This window comes from Genypterus blacodes, unplaced genomic scaffold (assembly GCF_046128005.1).
Source record: "Genypterus blacodes isolate CSIRO-AG114 ecotype Tasmania unplaced genomic scaffold, CSIRO-AGI_Gbla_v1 ptg000046l_1, whole genome shotgun sequence".
Classification (NCBI taxonomy): domain Eukaryota; kingdom Metazoa; phylum Chordata; class Actinopteri; order Ophidiiformes; family Ophidiidae; genus Genypterus; species Genypterus blacodes.
The window spans coordinates 454,299-477,500 of NW_027466859.1; the positions used below are offsets into that span (position 1 = coordinate 454,299).

Consider the following 23,202-nt stretch of genomic DNA (forward strand, 5'->3'; position numbering starts at 1 on the left):
ATTTGCTACATTCCATCCCTGTTAAAGCAAACGCCATCCTTACATTTAATTGTGATTACTTACTTTTAATTCCATTGCTGTGCATTTACAGGCAGTGAAATAAATACACAATACAAAGTTTTAATGCATTGCCAAGGGCTCCTCACAATTTCACGGCTCCAGTGATTCAATCAAAACAGAGAAACACACGAAATACATCATGTTAAATCAAAATAACAATAACACACGAGGTAACCTGATAAACAAACACAACAGGCCTCAAAGTATCGCTTTGCTCTTCACCTGTCTATTAAAAAGTATGACATTGCCAGCTAGTGGCAAGGAGAAACACTTTCCCTTCCGTTTAAAGTTTATACGAGCTCTTTACAGGACAATCGCAAACGGATCGCTGTGCATTCTGGTAGTATTGTAGTATTAGTGTGGTGTATGCGCGATCGACCAGCAGGGCAGATCTGATTAACTTCAGATTTTATCTTGCGGGTGGACTAAACCAAGCTCGGCACATTTACACACAACACACACACACACAACATAAACCTTGCACCAATAGATACATTTATATAAATTGCATCTCTGAATTTTAAAATTTGTGTGGTAGTTTGTCATAGTTACTCAATATGAGCCTTTGGAACGAGACAGAACCTGTCCAAGTCCTGGTAGGAGTCTCTGGTTTTTACAACACCGTCATGCAAACTCTCTGACCTCTGACATGGGCTGCACAGATTTACTACACATCAGACATACATGAAGTGATTCAACTGAGATGAGTTAGTCCCAAACAATTAATGTGTAATGTAATCTTCCTAGATGTTTTAAAGTGTGTGTGTGTGTCCCATAGAACTGTGACCCAAACTCCCTTTTGCCGGGCTGTCAGAGGGACGAGCTGGGCGCCAGGTACGGTTCATGTTAACAACCACATTGCTTCGATGAACTTGTTGATTTTACACTGAAGAACTGAAGTGTAAAAATAGGGTTAAGTGGTAACTGTCATAGGATCACAAATGGAGTTCTTTTTGGCTATCAATGCTTCATATAGTCACACAGAAAGACTTATCTGATACTGATCAGTCTCGTACTAGAGTCAGAGATGATGCTGAAAAAATGACATCGCCAGCCATTGGCAAGGAGAAACACTTTCCCGCTCCCCTCCTGGCAAACCAAAGCAGCATTTCTGTTAACAATATATCTGTTGTTCCAAATGTCATTATAAAAAGGTTTTCTGGTTCAGATAGATGACCATATTCTTAAACCTCTGGTTTCCACGAAGGAGCTGGTGACTTTGTGTCTGACATAATAAATCATATGAATCGAACAAAACATTTGTGTATCATTTAAGTATAAAGTTGTGGATTTAGAATGTATGGAGAAAATCCTGGAAATATAAATTGACCTCAATGTGAAACATTTTTATTGTAGTACAGTATAAAACATTTGGGAGAACAAATTATTTTCCATTTAACTGAGTATAAAGTGACTTTTGTTTCAGTGAGCATACAACTTAAAACACTCAAACACTCCCTGAAGATAGAAACACGATTCACAGCGTGCAACAGTAAACAACCCTTAGTTAGGCGATAGATATGGCATTTCAAGATTTTATCATAACAGTTCATTTCTTTTTTGACATTGTTGTTCGGGTGGTTTTGGTACTCCTGGACTTGGTGCTGGTTTTAGTTTCTGCTGCCTCAAGTGAAGCCAGTTTTTTCTTGAGCTTTGTATCCAGAGCGGGACCTCTCCTGTCCTTGCTGGAGCGCTGCCGACTCCCTCGCTGGCCTCTTGTACTCTCACCCGAGGTACTTGTTTCCTCTTTCACCCCATCGCCATCTCCATCTCCGTCGCTGATTAGTGAGTTGTCTCGCTTCCAAACAAGTATGCTTACACCTGTGGGTGAATATTAAGCAGCTTTAGTAATTTTTTCGAAAGGTGACCAGGTCATGAAATTCTTCATCTATGATGTGCTTTTGAAGAACTCACCCATTGCAGAACCAATGACATCACCCATTGGGCTGAATTTGTTGATCTAAAAATACATGTAGGTGTTAAAAGGACAGGTTGAACATCTTTAAGGTAATTGTTGTGTTGCATTTACTTACAGATTTGATTCCTGGTACATTGGGATTTTGCAACTGGCACACAAGTTCTGCTGTGTTGGAATCATAGATGTCAATAGTCCTCTGATCACCAGGGCAAACTCTGTCATCAGGGTAACGGCCAGCCACAATCAGGTCATATACAGGGTGCCATGTGGCCTACAGGGGAAAAAAGATCAAATACCAAGTTATGGTTACACATCTTAAACCCAAATGATTATTATTAGCAACTTATAAAAGCTACCACACCCACAAATAGGTTTATATACCATTAACTCAGCATGGACAGATCGCTCCTTCCCAGGTATCTGTAGTGTTTTCCTTCACCTGTCTACTAAAATCAGTGATAATGCTGAACCATCTAGTGGCAAATAGAAAGACTTTCCCTTCAGATTCTGTCAAAACAAATCTTCTGTATGCTTGCCAGTTTGCTCCCATTTCAACATCAGGAATGTCATCACACACTCAAACTGTTCCCTCCTGTCACATCACATTATCGAGTTGTAAACACGGCCCTACCATGAGTTCAGACCATTTCAGACAAACAACATCCATAAAGTAAACATACCTTGATGGGTGTGAGATGCTGAAACTGTCTGTGTGGATGTTGGATGATCTGCTGTGGCTTTGACCAATCAGAGGATGAGTAAACGCGTATTTGATCATACTGATCTGTGGTGAGCAACCTTGAGCCATCCAAGGGACTGAAATAAGCTGCAGAGAACACAAGAGCATTTAGGTAATTGTTTGTGCTGTTCTTTACAAAGTCATAGTATAATATAATCAAAGCAATCAAATTAGAGTTCTACTGTTTTACAACATATAAGGCAATAGAAGGTATACTCAGATTAGAATTGGATTCAACAGAAAGATGAAATTGAAACACTTGTGTGTTCTATTTGTAGTTGCAGTTTTCTAAAACATCTGAATCTACCCTCTAAGATCCAAATTAAATGATGTGATATCAAAGTGTAGCCTCACAAGTCCCCTAAAATTCAATGAGCACCATTTAATAAAGTACATAGATGTCGTTACTGCTACCCGAGTTGACGGCTTTGTCATGAGGCATGTGATGGAGGAAGGCATTCTTGTCTTTCATCATTCTCAGGTCCCAGAGCTTCACAGTGTGATCGACAGAAGCGGTGGCCAGCAACCAATCGCAGCGAGGGTTGAATTCTGCATGGGTCACTTTGGCTTTATGCAGCTTTTCACTGAAAATCTACAGTATCAAAAGAGAATATAGAGATGAATAAAAAGCAATAGCTGTTTTTTTTCAGTGTTCATTAGGGGATACTCTGCATTGGTTGGTAAATACACATGTTTACAGTACTGTACCATACAATAATGAAAATAAATAATGCTAGATAAAATAGGCATAAAATGATCTTTACTGTGGGAACGAACTCACACCTTTTGACCATCCAAACCCAGAAGAAGGAGCTGTCCCACATTGTCCCCAGTCACAAGCATCCGTCTGCTGATGGTCACATCTAAACAACAGTACCAGTAACTGCGTAAGAAGCAGGTGAACACAAGTTTATCATTCAGTTAAAAGACACATATGGTCCTACGCAGTGTTTTATAGTAAAGATGATTAATAACAGTGTTTTTGTCACTTTACCATCATATAAACAAGATCAAACCATTTCGACATCAGTCCTCTTTGCACTGTTCTCACCAAACATCATGGTGATCATGGCCACAATCCTGAGTTCTGGACAGAACGTTGGCTGTACAATTGTCAAAGCTTTTCATGGTCAACGTGCCATCGCCAGAGGCCACATAGACTTTGGAGAGGTCTGTTGGGCAAAACTTCATCCCACCTATGAAGTCTCCTGCTCCTTTCTGTGCACAAAAGACAAATGCAGAGCCTCTCAATAATAAGACTAGAGCTGGACAGACAAGAGGATGGATGATAGCTGTTTGCAAATATTTCAGGGACAGGAAATGATGTTCTTCTTTCCCATGTAGTAATACAAATGATCATTGAGGTAAATCATGCCATGCAGTAACTTAGTTTCCTTCCTTCTCTCACCCCTTGAGTAAATGTTTTCTTGGCAGGCGAATCATAGTCCCAGAGATACAAATCCCCACCCTTGGATCCTACAGCCAATGTGGTGGGAATAGTAGGGTGCCACTCCAGACAGGTGGCTCTACGATCGAAAGTGCTGGTGGCACGATGGAAACAGTAGGATGACAAGGAGCGGACAAAAGGTTCCTGGAGACACTGGAGGAAACAAATCAGTTTAAAGTAAAAACATTCAGTTTGCAATCAATTAAATGTAAAATGATAAATGTGCAATTACTGGACTATACCTGCATATTGTTACATGGTACATAATTCCATACTTTCAATTTAAGAGTTGTTATATACAGGAAATAGCCAAATTCTGAATAGTGAAATCACCATTGCAATCACTGATACAGAGTTGGCAGTCTCCTATACTGTATAATATATCAACCACATATAGTATATTCTTCTGCATATGTGCATTATGTTCCGGTTCTGGTATGTTCTGGTTAGTTTCACCTAATCACCACTATTCCTCTTTTCTCTTGCTTACCTCTGGATCCTCTCTATCATTTAGCTCAAATCACTGTATCACCTCCAGAAACACAACAACCACTCCTCATCGCCTCATGTGTCTGGCTCAAAATCTATCAATCAACCCATGTTCCAACATCTTTACCTTTCTCATTTGAGAATGCAGGCTTAGTCCCAGAGTGCTCTTGTAGATGAAGTGCAGGATGCTCCCACGCACACCACTAGTCTGGGCTTTGGGAGAAGGACCTGTAAAAGCACAGAATCTTCATTTGTCACAGCTATGACAAACCCGTCCCTGCTGTACTGGACTTCTCAGATCAGGACTCGGACCTGATTTCATTGTTTCCCCATCTTTCTTGTTCCGTAGTTTCTTGGCGAGTGGTCGTCCCAAGTCCTCGCTGCTCCGTGTTTTCATTTCCCCCTTTGACTCTTTCGTTCCTTTCTGTGCAGGTTTGCGTTTCATTTTCGACCTGAAATGATTATTCAAGTCCAATTATACAAACAATACTGTTGACCCAGTTCCATCTCTCGGTTGCGTTAAGGCAACTACATATAGCTTACTCGATGCGTTCAGACTCCTGCGCTGAGTTTTGCAGTCGAACAGGACACGAGGAATACACGATAACATGTGATTGAAATCTGTTTTGTAACCTATGTGCGTGTTACAGCGAGTGACCACTAGGTGTCACCTTCGAGCGAACAACAATCTCAAATGGGCCGTGGCAAGTTTATTACATTTTCTTTATCGAATTTGTACGCTTCCGTAAAAAATAAACAGAAGTATTCTATAATATAGCAATACAAAAGAGCAATAGTTGCAGAAGGACCCGTGTAGCAAGTATCACATCACAATATATATAAATAAATACTAATAAAATGTAGATTTAACGAAATCAACATAATATAATGACAAACTAATCACAACAGTCATAACCAACGTATAATTCAAAAGGCATTTAAAGAATTAAACTTCAAAGGAGTCAAAGAGTCAAAGTTATCAGAAAAGGCAAACTTTCTTATTTCTCAGTCGTCATTAGTGATTTCTGAGTAGCGAGACAAAAAACAAAGCATTTTTTCACTTTCCTGTGAGACAAGGGTATGACAAAAACTTTTATATTCTGCAAGACAACGCTAAAATTGGATTTACTCAACTTCCGCTTGTGTAGACAAAATAAACAGTGTTTAAAAAAAAAAAAAGGAAGGAAGCGGAAATACGTCAGGCCGTTGTGGAATCCTATTGGTTGCTTCTGGATGGATCAGCTGATTGGACGACGAAGAGGGAAATTTCAAACCAGTCGCAAACAAAAACGGCGTTTTGCGATACACTACAGATATAGAACGAACTCGTCAACATGTCCAAGCAGCCGTAAGTAGATGTTTGTATTGTAACGTATCACGGAAAGGTGTTTTGCTCGCAAGCATTTTATAATGTTGACCGATATGTTACATTTATTTGTAAAGTGCCGGCGGCATGTTATTTAACCAGCCTGTCGTGTAGCCGTGGCTAAAGCTAACCGGTAGCCTGGCCGTTCACAACAAAAACAACGGCGACGACACGGGTCCTACAAAACCTTCAGTAATAAAGTAAACCGATCCATTTTATGCATTAAAATGTTTTTTTTTCAGGAGGTTTAAAACGCCGCGGAGACATCCTCCCAAAAATTCTGCGAGCAGCCAGAAAGACCCAGTTGGGGTGAGTATCTGCGACCTAATAAAATATATAAATCTTTCTAACCTACTACTTTCTGTAGCGTTATCGAAATGTGTTCAGTCGTAATTGTTTAAGATGTAATGAGTAAACGGCAGTTAACCAACGCTTTTGAACGTTTCCTATTAGGTGTACTGCCGCATACGACCACTAGGTGTAGAAGACGAGGAGTGCTGCATTGACGTCATCAGCGGCACCACCATCCAGCTGCGCGCCCCAGAAGCCCTCAGAGCCCGAGCCTATCGCAATGGAGAGTCAAAAGAGGTTATTTCCCCTTTAACACAATGAATCAAACATAAATATTCACCTATTCTGATTTACACAAGGATCATTTAGTCCATGTAGAAGCGCACATACCTCTGCCGTGGCCTGACAAACTTACTCATACTCCCTTGCATTTGAGTCATTCTAACTACTATGATGGACAACGCAACTTAATTGTCTAAGAGATGTCGCACCCATCAGAGTTTTGTCAAAACTAAGTCGAGAATTGAGTAATCACGATGATAAACAATCAAACCAGCCAACAATTATGGGCGAAAGCATGACCTTCTTGGTGAATGTAACTATAAAGGAGCATGTCTCTGAGAAGCTGAAAGTGGCGGAAGTTGGGCTCTTTTGTTTGGTAAAAGCTGCAAACAATTGCTCATTTGAATTGCTGAGTGACTGGTCCATCAAACTCATTGATTAACAACAGCCGTGCATCAGGAGTGGGTCATGAATCATCAGTGAAGTCTCTCCTAATGTGTCCTTTTTTCTTTCAGACGCAGTACTCATTCAGGAAAGTCTTTGGAGTCTCAATATCTCAGATAGAACTTTTTGAGGATGTTGCCAAACCGCTTATTGATGACCTGGTCCATGGAAAGAATGGTAAGAGGGACTGTCAAGCTTTGAAATTAGACGATACAAATACTGATTCCCTCAGTTGATTAGGCGGCATTCTAAAATGGATACCAGTGTCTGTGCAGCCTTGGTGTTAAATGTCTCCCTGCCATTTGTCTGCAGGCTTACTCTTTACTTATGGAGTCACAGGAAGTGGCAAGACGTTCACCATGACTGGCTCTCCGGGCCAGGGCGGACTTCTGCCACGCGCCATCAACATGCTCTTCAACAGTATCAGCCCCTACCAGGCCAAGAGATATGCAAGTGCTAAGTCGAGATCTCTTATTTTGCTAAACCGGATCCTTTGAATCACTTTGTCTAATTCCACGCTGTTTTTTCAGGTTTTCAAGGCTGATGAGAAAAATGGTATCGACATCCAGAATGAAATTGACGCTTTATTGGAGCGCCAACGACGAGAGAACCAAACGTCTGTTCCTAAAACACCTTCCTCCAGGTGAGGAGACCTGAGTGCTTTGTGTCCTCAGCAGCTTAATCAACAGCTGTGACATTACAGTGTTTTACTTTGAGTCTTTCCTTTTTTTCCACAGGCAAAAGCTCGATCCGGAGTTTGGTGACATGATTCAGCCGGAGGAGGCCTTTATGGTGGACGGCGTGGATGACGACTGCAGTTACGGCGTCTTTGTCTCCTTCATAGAGATTTACAACAACTACATCTATGATCTGCTCGAGGAAACGTCAGAGGACACATTCCAACCAAAGTGAGTTGACTGGAGAGTTGCTCAACATTTTGAGTCCTATGGATACACGCATCAAAATAATTGAATGTTACGCATCTTACTCTGAATAACTTTTTAGCTTGAGTATACAGACATTAAAGTGTTTTGTGGATTTAAAAGACAGTTTGTGTCAGAGCAATTGGAAGAAAAAATGCTTGTCTTTTCTTTTTTGCTAGGTGGAATGGTGGAGGCACGCCTATTCGCTCCAACACTGAGTTCTTGTATGCGTTCTTGTACATTAGACTAGTAAAACCTTTTAGCTTAGATTTAGCTAAACGATAAAGGGATTGGAGAGCCCCATCGCCACTGGAGACATTCGTGCAGTTTCACTCACTTTATGGCCATTCATTGTTTGAGTCATACAAAACAAGAGCGGCTAGAGCTGCACATTCAGGTCCACATCAGATAACGTCTCCAGTTGTGATGAATGCATCTTCAGTCCAGGAATCGCATTACGCGCCGCATCCCTGTGTCATGGCAAACCCCCTGAATGCGTTTGCACCTCCTGCATCTCGCTTTGTTCGCTACCCGTGGCTCCCAGTTTGTCGCTCCGTGTTCTGCTTGTGTCGCCTTGAAAATTGAAGTTTCCTTCTTCCTCGCTAGTTTAATTGAAATGGCTTATATTCTCTCAACGCAGAGCCCCTCAGTCTAAAATTCTCAGAGAGGATCAGAATCACACCATGTACGTGGCCGGGTGTATGGAAGTCGAAGTCAAGTCTGCGGAGGAGGCCTTTCAAGTGTTCTGGAGGGGTGAGTTGCACATGAATGTGAACAAAAGATCAAACTGTTAGGAGAGGAAAAGGAACTGAAAGTCACTGCAGTGATGATCGTAGATATGACTGACCTGGCATTGCTGACCTCTGGGTTCGGCTCTGGCCAGGGAATGACTCAGTTAATCTTCTCTCTGAGCAGATTATGGAGTAGTTAGATGGGTGTCGTCTGCTTACATTAGCTAAAACTGTATATGTGAAGGTGCTACTGTATGTGTTTAGATATCCTTCAATGCTCATATCTCATATTTCACCAGGTCAGAAGAAGAGGAAGGTTGCCAACACCAGACTCAACACAGAGTCCAGCCGATCACACAGCGTGTTCGTCATCAAACTCGCTCAGGCTCCACTGGATGCTGATGGAGAAAGCATTCTTCCGGTCAGTTCAAGTTGATTTCATTCTGCTACCCGAGATTGTTTCGGTACCCCTATTAATATAGTAATTGCAAGCACTAAATCTTAGATCTAATCAAGAGAATTTTTTGTTTTTGCCCCTTTTTCAGGACAAGAGCCAGGTGGTTGTGAGTCAGCTGTGCCTGGTGGACTTGGCAGGAAGTGAGCGTACTGGCAGGACTGGAGCAGAGGGCAGCCGAATACGAGAAGCAGGTTTGTTCCCTAACCAGGCGTTGGTTGAAACTGTAACGGTCAATCAGCAATTAAATCTCTATTTATTTTGCAGGCAACATCAATCAATCTCTGCTCACTCTGAGGACATGCATCGAGGTACTCCGGGAGAACCAGATATGTGGCACAAACAAGGTGTGTGTATGATCAAACTTCAGCTTTGAACCCTCACTATATCCTGAGGGACCATTTACATTGTTCAGGTCTTTCTCCTCTAGATGGTCCCATACAGAGACTCCAAGATTACCCACATGTTCAAGAACTACTTTGACGGTGAAGGTAAAGTCAGAATGGTCGTCTGTGTCAATCCCAAGGCTGACGACTACGAGGAAAGCTTGGTACGTTCACCCCACACCTTCAAACGGTCTTTGTGTTTTTGTGGCATAGACTCTGTAGTGCCTTAACCTGGAGCAACACGTTCTGTTTCTGCAGCTGGTGATGCGCTTTGCAGAAATGACACAGGAGGTGGAAGTGGCTCGACCGATAGACCGACCCATTTGCGGTTTGACTCCGGGCCGCCGCCATAGAAACCAGGCCTTCAAAGAGGAGCTATCTCAGAGGTTGAATGAGCGTGGTGGTCCAACAGACAAGGGTAACGATCATGAACAATATAAGCAAATTATGCCGAAAATGCTGTGATTAATTGCACTGATCTACTAGAGTTTGTGGCTTTTTGGAGAGAGAATGTGGCTTTTTGGAATTATTTTTAATTGCCTCTCTTCCCTAGGCCTGCTCTCCACTATAAACATGCTCTCGACGCACAGCCTCCCCACCTTGCCGCTCTGTGAGCTGAGTGACCCTCATGATGACATCACCCTGCCGAGGCTGATCGAAGCGCTGGAGAGCAGACAGAGATACAGGCTGATGGTTATTGAAGAATACAGCAAAGCAGGTACCTGCTCGCGTTGTAGTTCATCGCTCACCTCTTCACATCAAACTGTTCAAGTTAATTCTGCAAATTGATTTCTAATGTGACTAATGTTCCTGGCTCTCTATTTCATTTTAGCCAACTTCATGAAATCCATGCTTCAAGATTTGGGCAACAATATTGTATCCAATGAGAATTTCTTTCATGAGCAAAATGGCAAACTATTCGAGAGGGACAATGTCATTGAGGAAAACAAAGCTGAGATTCTTCGCTTGGAGAAGAGGACCAAGATGCAAGAACACAAGGTGAGAAACGGAAGGAAGGAAGGAAGCCTCCCTGAGATTGCTGGTTGGAAAACAATGTTTTACAGGTTCTTTAATGTCCCATCTGTCCCAGATCAACCTCCTGCAGAACATTACCAATGTCTATGAGAAAGAGAAGGGCACGCTGTTTCAGGAGCTTGAAACCAGAGAGCAGAGGCTGCAGAACGAGCTGTCTGAGAAGAGACAAATGGAGCAGAGCATGAAGGGCAAGGTCACAGACACCCAACACAAGTGGGAGAGAGAATGTGTAAGGGCTTCACTTTTATTCTAAGAACAAATGTCTACTGTTACCTGTTGATCCCTGTTCCAACTCTACAAAATGTTCAGTTGTGGGGGTTTTTGGCGCAAAAATGTCTAACTTCTGGTATTTTACTTGTATTTCTGGCTGTGCAGGAGAGGCGCGTTAATGCCAAAGAGCTGGAGATGCGAAACCAGCTATGGGTCAAGGACGAGAAGCTCAAGCAACTCAAAGACATTTTAAAGGAGGGCAAGACCTCGACTCACCCCGAACCTCCGCCACGTCAAACCCGGCCTCAGCGACTCTTCACAGAGGAACGGACCCCTGCAAAGAGATCATCCTCGCCCACGCCGCTTCCTGGATGCTCCATCTCTGTGGAGATGAGGGCTGGATCAAAAATGGGTCCTGCTTATGAGCATCGTGTAATCCCCAAGTAAGTTCTCCGTCTTGAAACAGTATTTACATCTCTCCTGATAAATTACAAGTATAAGATCTTACTAAGTCTCTTCTTTGTTACAGGCGCAGAAAACCATAAGTGGCAGCTGCAGTCATCGTCACTTCGTTTTGTATTTTATTTATTTATCACAAATCTATATCTCGCCACTGTACTTGTGCACATGCTTCTTTGCCGCGGGTTCATCTGAGGCAATAAACCATTATATATCCGTATATATCTAGTACTCCCTTGAAACATTTCTTCAAGATAAGATGAATAGTCGTGGGTGTCCTGACATGCACATCGACTGTGGGTGGCAGTAGCGCAATAATGGGGCGGCAGTAGCTTAGTCCGCTGGGCGGACAGCTGGGAACTGGAGGGTCGCCGGTTCGAGTCCTCCCCAGCTTGCCTCCAGAGCACTGCGGAGGTACACGTGAGCAAGGCTCTCAAAGCTAGCTATGTCGTAGCTGAAATCATAGCCAAATCAAAAAAGCCACACACTAGGCACTACACTACATTTATACTACCTGCCTGGAAAGCCATTGTAACTGAATGAGTATAAATAAATGGAGAGACTATTGACTAATTGTCATTGTAAATGTGTCATTTTGTGACATTTTTGGTTGGTGGTGTGACTCAGGATTTTTTTTTTATTGTAAAAAATGTACAAACACAAACAAGATTTGGGGCTGATATGGAAGGTAAACATTTCACAATAAACACAGATTAGGTTACAATTAGGCCAAAAAATTCACTACTTAACAAAGCTCTCTCTGATTGTCTTAGTTTTGTGACACTGACAGGGATGATAGTCATTGTGAGTGGGATGCAGCTTTCAAGACACTCATCTGATCGCTTAGTTACAAAGAGAATTGGGGAAAGTCACTCATTTCCACAAACACTTTGCCTTCAGCGCTGTATTCCAGTGCTCTCCAGCTAAGAGGTAACGGTTTCCCTTATTTATATAGCCTTTGATTTCACAGGGAGGGAGGACTCCAAATGTGGACATCAGTCATGTCACCTACAAAGGATTGCTTTGTATGAAACCCTCCGCCGTATGTGTCCTGCTCTTGTCCGATAATTATGCCTGTTTTTCCAGTTAAGGATACGTTTGGCTGAAGAGAAACCCGCAGACTGCGTCTCATTCACCCAGAGTTGGGTCGGACCTGTTGTGGATTGCCATGTCCAGCACACTGAGTTCCATTCCTTTTTATTATCTGGCATCTGGTAGGCCTAAGAATTCAAGTTCAGATCACACAATGTGCAGGCCGTAGTGACCCACTTTCTGTGGTTTGAAGAGCAGCAGATCATTGTCGTGAGAGGCCTTGTCCAAGGAAAACAAGGACTGTCCACGGTGTCGGTCAGAGAAAAACCTCAGGCACAAAGTCATGGCTGAGATTGAGCTGTGGAATCAGGGTACTGGCTCCATCTGATCCTGGTGCAGGTTTCAACATGCTCTTCCTGTCTAGTACAGCAATGATATGAATGAGCTCCTCTACAAGCAAACATGTTTTGATTATGTGCTTAAGGTGATTTGGGTTAAGTATGAATGTAATGATTCGTGAACAGCACAGGTGACCTGACACACACTTCCTGTAGTATGAAGGCTTGCGTCAGGTCGACTGGTGTTTCAGGGGTCTATGGCGCTGTTGCTGCTTCAGGCTTAACGGACTGTTTATTACTTAATATCTTTGTAGTTTCACTCCTAGTTTAAAATACACAACAGCTAATCCTGTGATTTTGCCTTATACGTGATATCCCAAGATGATTATCTCACACCACAACAACTATCTCTTTTCATGGTTTAACTAGTGGTCATGTTATTTTTATTAACATTGGATGTCACCTCTCCTGTTCTGTAGAATAGCATCAAAGTTGTCAACTTCACAAAAAGTAATATCATTCAAAATCCCATTTGCATTGTTTACTTCACCAGCAACCACAAACTACACCAGAAATGTAAATGAAAAAGAGAAATGTTCACCCTCAAATTCTCCTCTGCAGGTGGACAGAAGGGTAGCAAACAGCAGCACGACTCTCTTCATTCTCCTGCTGCTGAACCAGGCACACACAGTGCTCTAAAAGGATAACAGAGCAGGAAATAAGTCTATTCCATCCATTTTTTTCATGTTCCTGTATATTACCAATTCCCTTCTGCTGTCTTTAACTATCTGCATGTTGCCCCTGCTTACTTTGGTCTTTACAGTTGCCATCTATGAGAATTGAAACTTGCCAGAGGTACAAATCCATTAAAGTCTCACCTTAAGGGTTGAAAATTGATGAGAGGGATGATACTGTATATGGATACCATGCTTTCATTTCATAGGAGGGATGGATTGCTCTTCGATCAACTGGCCTGATGAACTCAGGAATCCTAAATTAAATCCTGTATGTAGAGCAAACGAGCCTTAATCTTGTAACCACACTTAAGGAAAATCCACCCGTTCAATTAAAATCTGTTGCGGGAGAATACTAACCACAATTACCCTTTCACCATAAATATTTACTGCAACAAAGTCTTTGTCACCATGCAACCGTAATGAAAAACACAAGGACACTAGATGAATTCCAGAGACTTTGTTTTTTTATTGATCACAAACACATCACTTTTTAAAATCTCTATAACACCATTCAGCAACTGAGTGTGATGTTTAGACTCTTGATGAACATTTCATGCATCCAACTTTACGAACACGTTGAAATGTTTTTTTTTGTGGAGGAAAAACAATGAACTTCAAAATAATAAATAAATAAATAAAAGTGATTATCAGACATTGTTACTGTGTTAACAAGTGTCTCAGTTTGAATGGAGCAGTCACAATACATGAACATTTATTTTCTAGTTCTTACATTTATCTGTAGTGTTTAGTTCAGATTCCAGCAAATCTCAACAAACTAATAAGCAAAACATGATTGATTTCTATTGTGTCTTTCACTTAACTGTTTGGGACAAATTAAGCAAAGTAAATGGACGAGAATTTACACATTTGAAGTTAAACAAATCTTCAACGATGCACACAACATGGACAGACTGCTGATCTCCTGAATATAACACTGCTTTACTTTGAAGGGGTGCACATCTAATCCCTGCTGTTATCAGGTGTACAACATAATCAGTCAGAGGGAAGTTTGACACACATTTCAATCACAACACGGTAACAATACTGATCCATACACCTGCTCCAAACACTGCGATTGTACTGAAAAACGATGTAGAATGAAAAGTATAAAGGAAATTAGTGGTAATTTCCTTTGCAGAGTTATATTTTGAATGAAAGAAATTGTAATATGTGACTATTCATATTCAATTCTCATATTGATTGCATGTTACTTTGCTGAGAAATGACTTAAACATCCCAAACAGATAATATCACTGACAATAACTAATGAATGAATACAGCAGAAATTCAGTGTCACTATCAGTTATTTCTACGAGGAAGATGAATCTTCTCATATGGTCCCATTTACCCAATGATGTTTGTCTAAATGTTTGTCTTTGAACAAACATCATGGTCCATATAATGTGATTGGTAATAGTTGACATATTACAAGTGACTGTAATCATGGTGAACTGCCGCTGAGTGTCAAGCAGTCTTGGGACCAGGCTGCAGCCACTGGAGCTCCAGGAAAGTTACTTCATGCCACTTAAAGACGACATCACAGCTCATTCACAACAACACTTCACAATTTACCACTAGAGGGGAACAGAGGGCCGTATTGAGATGATGAACACTCACACAGACACACAGCAGTGGAATGGAGGTTGGAGGAGCTGAAACCTGCTCACTCATCAAAGCGTCCATCCAGGATGCTTTCGAAGGAGAAAGGGAAGAACTTAAAGCCCTGGCCACAGTAGAACTTGTTCTGGAACTCCACCCTGAAATGCGACAAAAGTACTGATTTGACATGGGGTTGGACCAAACATTCAGAAGTTGCACAGTTATTTTGTTAAGAGTGATCTGAATTGATACATTGCATCAGTCAATAAAGTCTGGAATCTGAACGGGTTGGTCGGATCAGATGTTCTTTACATTATCTTTATTTTCACTACCAAACAGTCTCGCCTTACAGTGATGCTGACAAATTATCTTCCTATTGTTATTATTCTACTTCTGATCACTTCTGATATCTTTATTATAAAAAGAGGACATTTTCAAAGCTGGCGAGTGAAGGGAGCGCCCAGGAATGTCTCCCAGCCATGGCAAATATTTGGCCGGCCAAAGCTGTGAGAGGGCAGCACTTGAAAAAAAAAAAAGAGGGAAGAAATGAGAAAGCACACAGCCGAGGAGATGGAAAAAAATGCTGGTAACTAATACAGAGCATGCTTGACTGCTGTGTGTGTGTGTGTGTGTGTGTGTACTACTTTACACACCACATCAGCATGTGAGTGTGAAGAGTGGCCAGAACCACAGAGGTTCCAGCTTGATGACTATTTGCTTTGAACATGAGTATTTCCATTCACTCACCTCTGTGAAAAATACTCTGCTACTCTTTTGAACCTTAGCAACGACTTTTTGCCACGCCAAGACCTGACAGCTGACCCGAGTGCTACCTACTTTACATTCACTTTAATGAGATGATGAGCACTATCACATGTGTTTCCTGCTGGCTGAGACACTTGGCAATGGACCACAATATGAACACAATACCACACGTAGATCAATAAAATAAAGGTGTATACATAACAGAAAGTGTATTTTGTCCCTGTCAGATTTGAGATCTTAACCCAGAGTTGCTGTCCTAAGACATGCATAGGGCTGCTCAAGCAGAAATCCCAGTAATGCTGATGAAACTAATCAATTTGAGGAGGACTGATGTCACTTTGCGAGCAGCAGCTGCAGTAACATGTTTGGCAGTGGTGCCGCTAATTCAGCTTCTTCTCGTTATTAAATCAGCTTCACACACTTTGACCAGACTGGACAATGAGTGGTTCAACTATATGTTCAATAAAGTGTACTGGTTCCAGTTTGGGCTGTGCAGGCTCTCTCCCAACACACACAGCCAGATTAAAAGACAGATATGCTTTTCTTCAATGCTTGCAGATGCCTTTCCAGTAGTTTACAGGAAGGATAGACAGATGGACAGAGGACAGCAGGCACTTAATACTTCCACTAAAACCTACTTACACCAGTCAGCCTTGAGAGCAGCAGTTCAGTTTAACACCCAACCGGTGTCCAAACAAAATACACAAGATATTCTCCCCCTGTTTTGTCATTTCAAAGGCACGACATGAGGCTCTATGTTAATAACACCGACTAGGCAAAGAGTAAAGACAGTAAACACTCACACACTCCTTTCAGCTAATATGTTACTGAGCAAAGGTGTATCTTTTTGCTTTTCTCGTGACTATTTTGTCACAAGCTGTCTCAATGCCAGGCAGTATAAAACCTCTTAACTGTAAATGTGATTTTACTTAAATAAGACAAACTGCCAATAGCATGGAGCAGATACTCACCAGCACACACACACGTACATGTCACGACATACGTGTCATGGGTGTATCAAGAAGTCAAAGGATTTAGCTGCATCTCAATAAATTTGAATATTGTGGAAAAGTTCATTTACTTAAGTAATTCAATTCAAAAAGTGAAACTCTCATATATTATGGTTTCATTACACACAAAGTGAAATATTTCAAGCCTTTATTTGTTTTAATTTTGATGATTATGGCTTACAGCTCATGATAACCCCAAAAATCTCGGAAAAATTGAATATTGTGAAAACGTTCAATATTGTAGACTCATGGTGTCACACCCTAATCAGCTCATTAACTCAAATCACCTGCTTCTAATTTACTAATGAGATGCACCTGTATACCTTGAATCACAAATCACACTGCTGCTACCCAACCCACCTCTAAATCAAATTGCTACTCCTCCTCTTGGTAGTGCAGCCCTCTCCTCTTCCTCAGACTGATGAAGGAGAGGGCCACACTACCAAGAGACTCCTAGTAATCCACTAATATGACACACACCTTGTGCGTACACATCCTCCAGTTCCCCTTTTGAAAAGATATTTAAAAAAAGTCCTCATTTGGCATTTTGTACTAGGATTTTTGCATTCGACTGGCTTTGTAAAAAAACAACAAAACATTGAATGAAGAAATGAACACTGCAGCCCCAGATGGCCATCAGTACAAATCTTCTGTAATTCTGAGTAACTGCCTGATAAGTTATCTCACAAAACAGTAACATGACACGTGTAAATATGTATCTAAGAATACGAAGTACAATTTGAAAGCACTGCATTACATTTCTGGTCTTTATCACCTAGGTACAGTGCATCTACCACTGTTGGAAATGTATTTATTCCTAAATGTCTGGCTTGAGTTTAAACTGATGCACGTTGGATCAACAGGGTGGAGACGGTGCAAGGAGGAGATGGAGCTGGAGGGTGTGTCGGCCTATCAGGAGCCTTCTCTGCATTCCTGTATGTAGTGCAATAGCTTGACAAAGATGTTTGTTGAAGAGATACAGGCAGAATGGTGTGTGCGCGTGTTTTCTATCATTGTGCTCGTGTGTGTTTCTTACCAGTGCAGACGCAGGGCATGCAGGAATGCTGACAGGCCCTCCATGATGAGAAGGATGCAGACGGTGAGAGTGGCGAAGGCAGAGAAGATGATTGACAGGCCAAAGAAGCCGGCCCCGCTCCTTGACGACAGGCCTAAGTGCATCACCATGGTCCACAGCACCTCTGACAGCTCTGCACACACACAGTCACGAATCAGAATACACTTACAAGAAAATACACAGCTTGACTGGAATATGATTAATCTGAGCTATGCATTAAATATGTCTAATTGTAGTCAATTATGGTCAAAATCCAGTTTCTTCTGTATCTGGTGATGTAAATGATCCTCGCTGCGGTGTTTACATAAAACTGTGTGTAGTGTGTGTGCGTGTGTGACGCTCACGTGCATGAGCCAGGCTGAGGGCCCAGAGTCGGAGGTAGGAGGCAGTGTTGGAGATGCATCCCAGACAGTACTCGATAGTGTGGATGGCCTGGTGCACAGCTACGTCTCCAAAGTCAAACTGCAATCGAGACGAAATGAATGAAAAGACAACATGCACATCAACATATAAACATCCTCATATATGTTAAATATATGATATCTCAACTGTTACAACAGGCTCATTATAAACTGAGTTTCAAAACGATTGGAAGAGAGTCACTTTAAAAATGGGCCTAGTGGGGCAACGTTCCAATATTGAGATGATGAGGTTGATCCAAACCTGCCTGAGACACTCCGGCTGACCCTGTTAAGAACTCTGCTGGTTTTCCTAACAGGCCCGCTTAGAAAAATGTAAACTAAACGTCTTTTAATGCTTTGCCTGTTGATGGTACTTCCATGATGTCATTACTTTATACAGTTATGTAAGAAATGTGTCATGTGACTTGTAGCGAACGTTATCAGCCAGATCCAGATTACATCATAACCATTCAAAACAACTACATTGTTGTTACCGTGAAGATATTCAAGCTATTTTGTGAATGAGTGGCCGCTTTGTGCCGTTGGAGGATTCGCTCTGATCAGATGAAAACAGCTAAGTCGGTGCGTTGTGTCTGTTTGTTTCTCCTTTTCCCGCAGTCGGATCACAGGACCTTGTTTGTGTATTGTAAGGCTGACAATGTTCCTCCGTTCTCTATGTCCCGGAGCAAGGCTAGAACTTCCTGTGCAAATCCTGCTGGGAGGGATTACATGGGAACCCATTGCTCTACGTTTCTCCTGTTAGGTTTGGCTTGGCTCTGGCCTGGCTTCCTCTTTCCATGCTTCTCCTTTGTCCTTGGACCCATACATTAGAGTTCATGGAATCAGCACTCATTGTTCACAGTCAAAGGGTCTCCAATGAAAACAACACGGGCGAACATGTCGTCATGGCACAAATGCAAGCGGACAAGTGGCCAGAGTGTTGACATGGTCACCAAAACACTAAAGCTGATTTTACCCATTTCAGTGACTTTATAATGTATCGTAAAAGGAGAGGGAGGAGGTTTTTAGAAATGATATCTGACTGATCTGTGGTTAATGGAGGAGAACATTGCACTGAAACACCACATCCACTAGAGAAGGAGTGAGGAAGTCAACAACTGGAACAACAAAACTAAGTAGACACTTGACAGCCACCTCTTGCAGTGTGTGTGTGTGTTTGGACAGTTGCATACACCGACACCTTTACACTCACACACATGCCAAGTATCGGGAGATGGACAGATAAGGAGCAGAGACAGATCAGTGATCGCCACTTGGTCTTACAGGAAAAATAAGACAAACAGGCAAGAGACGAAAGCAAACCCTCTCTTACCGGCTCCTCCTCTGCGTGCTTGAAAGTAAGCAAAGGTCAAAGGTTAGTGGCAGGATAGATGGATAAAATGAGAACATATGATCACCAGCATTTCACCAGTTGTCTACCTGCCAATGACGAAATGTTAACTAATGACAGTAACAGCTCAAACTGTCTCTATGCAGCTCAAACAACACCGCAATATATGAATTCCTGCAATAATACCCAGCTGTGTGTTAGTGAAAATAGTTCTGTCGCTACTGATGTCAAACGTCACAATCATGCATGGCTATGTTCAAAAACCTCATAAGTCACATCACAGTAAAATTCAGTCTAATAGTTGTGCAATTTGTTATCGCAACGCAAACAGTTACAGATCTATGATGGTGTAGAGGAGACAGCTGACCTCTGAGTCACGCGCAGAAAAACAAGGGGATATATTCAGAAATTCCACTAGCTGGTTCTCATGAAAAGCACCTCACTGTTTATGCTTCTGAAATGGAAAATCCATCTCTTATCTGCTCCAGTCCAACCATCCCTCCCCTTTGTGTGCCCACACCACCCTGATCCCTGAGCAACTCCCATAGAAAACTCTTGCAAGAGGGGGAAAAAAAAGAGAAGACAAGTGATATTGGGGGCGTGATGGGTTCGAGCTGCTAGAGACGTTTGTGTTGCAAACATTGCAAAGGCAACTTGCAGTGAGATGTGTATGTGAGTTTATCACCTTAACACTTCCCAATCTATGTGAATTAACCGCCGAAGAAGGAGTGTTTGTCAGGGACAAGAACAGGAACTGGAGACTCCAGAGAGGGTGAGGAATGTAAGCCCCGCCTCTCTCGGGTCTGTCAGGGGCCGTTGTTATGGCTCTACTCCTCTTCACTGCCAATTAGCATTTATCTTTTAACAAGCAAGGGTGGGAACCTGGGCACTGTTAATGCACTTTTCCTGAATACTAACTGCTCCTAAATTCCCGTACATGGAAAAGGGAAGCTGATTTAAGGGAGAACTTACATGTTGGTGTAATAGTGTTTGTTTTGTGTGCTTATCGTTGTCATGCAGTTGTCAGGCCTTTTGTGAAAGGCTTGGCAATGTGTGTGTCATGCACCAGAGTGGCATAATGTTTTGCTGATCTTAGTCTGTGTACTGTAGTGATATCATGGATACACAAGTCACAGAATTAATATCTTAAAATGGCAAAGAGTTTTGACATTGTAGCAGCATTTCATGGACTCACCTCATCACCCTCCTCTGAGTGCTGGGACAGGTGGTCATGGTCCACGATGCCAGCCTCGTCCTCCGTGGGCCCATTGCCCACCCGTACGCCTCCGAACTTCTGCGAGCCCTGTTGAGTGAGTCCGGTGCATGATGAGGACACATCTGTTTGCTCTAAAGATTGCTCTAGATTCTCTGCAGTGGCTTCTTCCCTCTTCTGCGACTAGATACAAAAGCCACAAGAGCTGTGTCTAGCTTAAAGCAAGCCTTGGGGTGTGTTTTTATTTCCATTTTTCAGGAAATAGAGCAGCTGACATAAATGAAGAGTTTCATTCCAACATGAGTCAATCCATCACTTCTGAAAACATGAAATCTGGTTTAACAAATTGTGGAATCAGACACTAACTACTGAAAATAACACATAGAGACTGGATTAAGTGAGCATTTGCTGCTGTGGAAGCCAGAATTTAATCTCAACCTTCAGTGGATGGCAATGGGGCACACATTAATTCATGTAAAACTTGAATGGCAAAAGAATAAAAGGTTTTGCCACACAGTTCAATATTTTTCATCGATACATGTAAATAAGCAGCTTCTTCCCCATCTGAAGGCAAAGTATAGATGAGTACAGATGAGTTCTTTGTGATTTTAGTTTCATCTTCTCACCTTCACCTGTTCCAGTGACTTCCACTTCTTTTGAGTTTTATCTCAACCAGTCAGAGCTACTTTCTGTATTCAAATTCAGATCATGTTTGTTTGGATATATCTCCTTTTGGATATGAACTCTTCAAATATTCATGTTGAGTGCAGGTGGCAGATTACGGTGCCAAATTTTCGCTCAAAATATTATCACATCTCCCGAGGCGTGCTTTAGGCATTGTTTCATGGCAACACAACCACCCAGATTGCACAATGCATTGGAATGAATGGCAGAATAGGAGTGAAAGAAAACAAATGGTTATATCAAAGATTTTCGACTGTTATACATCAAAGGGTTGACAGTGAGGTTATAGGTGGGGAGTCAGACTGACATACCAGGTGCTTTTTCCACAGGTGCTGACGTCGAAGCACCATGGTTTTCACAATCAGCATACAGGGAACACATGCAAGGGCAATCAGCACCAACAAAACCTGGATCCCCATCTACAGATTCAAACAGAGAGAGGTTAACAAGGAAGAAGCACTGATCACGAAATGGATTGAGCCTGTCCTGTTGCAAAAGAAAACCCAAACATACACATATACATGTAGCTCCAACGTCTATATTGCATCTGTATGTGCTCAATGGCCTTCATCACAATTACACATTTGAAACTGGTTAATGTAATAAAATTTAGCCGACTTGCCTGTGAACGTGAATATAGTGGCTTCTTATCTTGATTTCAATTTGGCCTTCTAGGACTAGTAACGCCACAAATCTGGTTTAATTGTCACTGACCCAGCAGATGTGGGCTACTGGGAGATGGTTTTGAATGAAGATTGGATGAAATGAGATTTAAGTGTGTGAGCTCCTTCCTGCAGCTGAATGAAACTACCTGTGCACATTGTTACCCGGGTACGACCATGAGTGAGCGGAGCAGGAAGCTAAGAGAGGGAGAGAGGTGGAAGGAAAAGAGCACCTGTCCTCGATATAGGGGTTTATTGGTGGGGTCGTTGTAGTTGAAGAGACACATATTGATGAAGTGGATAAGCAGACTGGGTGCCTCTTTGGAGGAGAAGGCGTCGTAGGCGGCCCATTTGTAGAAGACCAGGAGGACAAGGTAGCCAAACAAGCTGGACATGAAGACAATTTCTGGGATGAAGCCCAAGAAGATGTTCAGTGGCTTCTTGAAGTACCTGATCATACGAAGACAAACACATTCACACTCCTGAGATATCATGGAGCAGTACCACAGTCAGACACATGTGTTAATGTCATACTCCAGTGATTTGACCAAATTTCTGGTCATTGACGTTTTAACTGGGTCGCTGAAGTTGTGTTAAGTCTGAAGGGTCACTTTATGGCCTCAAGTATGACACTTACAGGTGGTTGAAGAGACTGAGCGACACTCCAAAGATCATGTGAATGACACCCAGAACAACAGACATCTTCATCTTGAATGAGTTGAGGAAGGTCAGCTTGTTGGAAGCAAGATTCCAGATCTGTAGATGAGACAAAAGTTCTAAATGTTTGAGACAGTTCATCATTATACGGTGTGTGTGTGTGTGTGTGTGTGTGTTAGGATGTGAACACACTAACATGAGCGCAGATTTTGGGATTCTTTGCACTTTAATAACTCTGAAGCCGTGCAGTATGTTAGCGGTACTTTGTTTAAAGGCAATTACTCCCAATTTTTTAAACACAACATAATTAATTTGACATATGACAAATGTTGCTGAGGCTCAGAAACAATGACTCTCTCTGTTCCTTTTGTATTTAAAAGTCTGTTTGTGTGTGTGTGTGTGTGTGTGTGTGTGTGAGTGTCTGTGTGTGTACTACACGCATAA

At 42.0% G+C, this 23,202-nt stretch overlaps 3 protein-coding genes, 1 non-coding gene and 1 pseudogene across 21 annotated transcripts in view; 2 read left to right on the plus strand and 3 right to left on the minus strand.

Moving 5' to 3' along the window:
- Window positions 1-1,492: 1,492 nt before the first annotated feature.
- ddb2 (damage-specific DNA binding protein 2) lies at window positions 1,493-5,802 on the minus strand. Of its 2 annotated transcripts, XM_076149671.1 has the most exons (11): window positions 5,197-5,802; window positions 4,966-5,105; window positions 4,781-4,881; window positions 4,126-4,317; window positions 3,769-3,935; window positions 3,501-3,600; window positions 3,132-3,309; window positions 2,659-2,804; window positions 2,094-2,249; window positions 1,975-2,020; window positions 1,493-1,881 (listed from the first exon to the last, which is right to left on the minus strand). In XM_076149671.1, exons 2-11 carry the CDS (start codon window positions 5,096-5,098, stop codon window positions 1,610-1,612), a joined length of 1,491 nt encoding a protein of 496 aa, XP_076005786.1. In that variant the 5' UTR covers window positions 5,099-5,105; window positions 5,197-5,802; the 3' UTR covers window positions 1,493-1,609. The 2 variants fall into 2 exon arrangements, with proteins under 2 accessions (XP_076005786.1, XP_076005787.1); XM_076149672.1 differs by having other exon boundaries at window positions 4,966-5,802.
- Window positions 5,803-5,919: 117 nt separating this feature from the next.
- LOC143000355 (kinesin-like protein KIF23) lies at window positions 5,920-11,813 on the plus strand. 2 transcript variants are annotated; one of them, XM_076149645.1, is made up of 19 exons: window positions 5,920-6,001; window positions 6,262-6,328; window positions 6,473-6,607; window positions 7,108-7,213; window positions 7,349-7,485; window positions 7,567-7,679; window positions 7,774-7,944; window positions 8,139-8,183; window positions 8,600-8,712; window positions 8,990-9,111; window positions 9,236-9,338; window positions 9,412-9,491; window positions 9,575-9,694; window positions 9,789-9,948; window positions 10,084-10,248; window positions 10,363-10,529; window positions 10,621-10,794; window positions 10,941-11,218; window positions 11,305-11,813. In XM_076149645.1, exons 1-19 carry the CDS (start codon window positions 5,988-5,990, stop codon window positions 11,318-11,320), a joined length of 2,286 nt encoding a protein of 761 aa, XP_076005760.1. In that variant the 5' UTR covers window positions 5,920-5,987; the 3' UTR covers window positions 11,321-11,813. The 2 variants fall into 2 exon arrangements, with proteins under 2 accessions (XP_076005760.1, XP_076005761.1); XM_076149646.1 differs by lacking the exon at window positions 8,139-8,183.
- LOC143000375 (Z30 small nucleolar RNA) lies at window positions 8,778-8,874 on the plus strand. Its single transcript, XR_012963616.1, has one exon. It is a non-coding gene; the product is annotated as a Z30 small nucleolar RNA (small nucleolar RNA).
- Window positions 11,814-12,081: 268 nt separating the features above from the next.
- LOC143000348 (serum amyloid P-component-like) lies at window positions 12,082-13,532 on the minus strand (annotated as a pseudogene).
- Window positions 13,533-13,871: 339 nt separating this feature from the next.
- Window positions 13,872-23,202, minus strand: part of atp6v0a1b (ATPase H+ transporting V0 subunit a1b) — a 15,285-nt gene continuing 5,954 nt past the window's right edge. For 6 of the 16 annotated variants that reach the window (XM_076149635.1, XM_076149637.1, XM_076149639.1 and 3 more), the window contains 8 exons: window positions 22,739-22,857; window positions 22,335-22,551; window positions 21,751-21,858; window positions 20,738-20,845; window positions 19,525-19,542; window positions 18,135-18,252; window positions 17,752-17,923; window positions 13,872-15,098 (listed from right to left, as the gene is read on the minus strand). In XM_076149635.1, the coding sequence (XP_076005750.1) occupies window positions 15,005-15,098; window positions 17,752-17,923; window positions 18,135-18,252; window positions 19,525-19,542; window positions 20,738-20,845; window positions 21,751-21,858; window positions 22,335-22,551; window positions 22,739-22,857 (954 nt within the window). In that variant the 3' untranslated portion in view covers window positions 13,872-15,004. Of the gene's footprint in view, window positions 15,099-17,751; window positions 17,924-18,134; window positions 18,309-19,524; window positions 19,543-19,957; window positions 19,967-20,733; window positions 20,939-21,750; window positions 21,859-22,334; window positions 22,552-22,738; window positions 22,858-23,202 lie in introns of all 16 variants that reach the window. The other 10 variants (XM_076149634.1, XM_076149636.1, XM_076149638.1 and 7 more) reach the window with 5 other exon arrangements.

What these genes read in the sequence shown, in the direction of transcription:
- ddb2 (XM_076149671.1), bottom strand. Translation starts at nt 5,098, where the DNA reads ATGAAACGCAAACCTGCACAGAAAGGAACGAAAGAGTCAAAGGGGGAA. An exon ending in TGACAAAGCCGTCAACTCGG is followed by an intron (nt 2,805 to 3,131) that starts GTAGCAGTAACG and finishes TGTTCTCTGCAG; the next exon opens with CTTATTTCAGTCCCTTGGAT. An exon ending in AGCATCTCACACCCATCAAG is followed by an intron (nt 2,250 to 2,658) that starts GTATGTTTACTT and finishes TTTCCCCTGTAG; the next exon opens with GCCACATGGCACCCTGTATA.
- LOC143000355 (XM_076149645.1), top strand. An exon ending in CGCTCCAACACTGAGTTCTT is followed by an intron (nt 8,184 to 8,599) that starts GTATGCGTTCTT and finishes CTCTCAACGCAG; the next exon opens with AGCCCCTCAGTCTAAAATTC. An exon ending in TGGTGGTCCAACAGACAAGG is followed by an intron (nt 9,949 to 10,083) that starts GTAACGATCATG and finishes TCTCTTCCCTAG; the next exon opens with GCCTGCTCTCCACTATAAAC.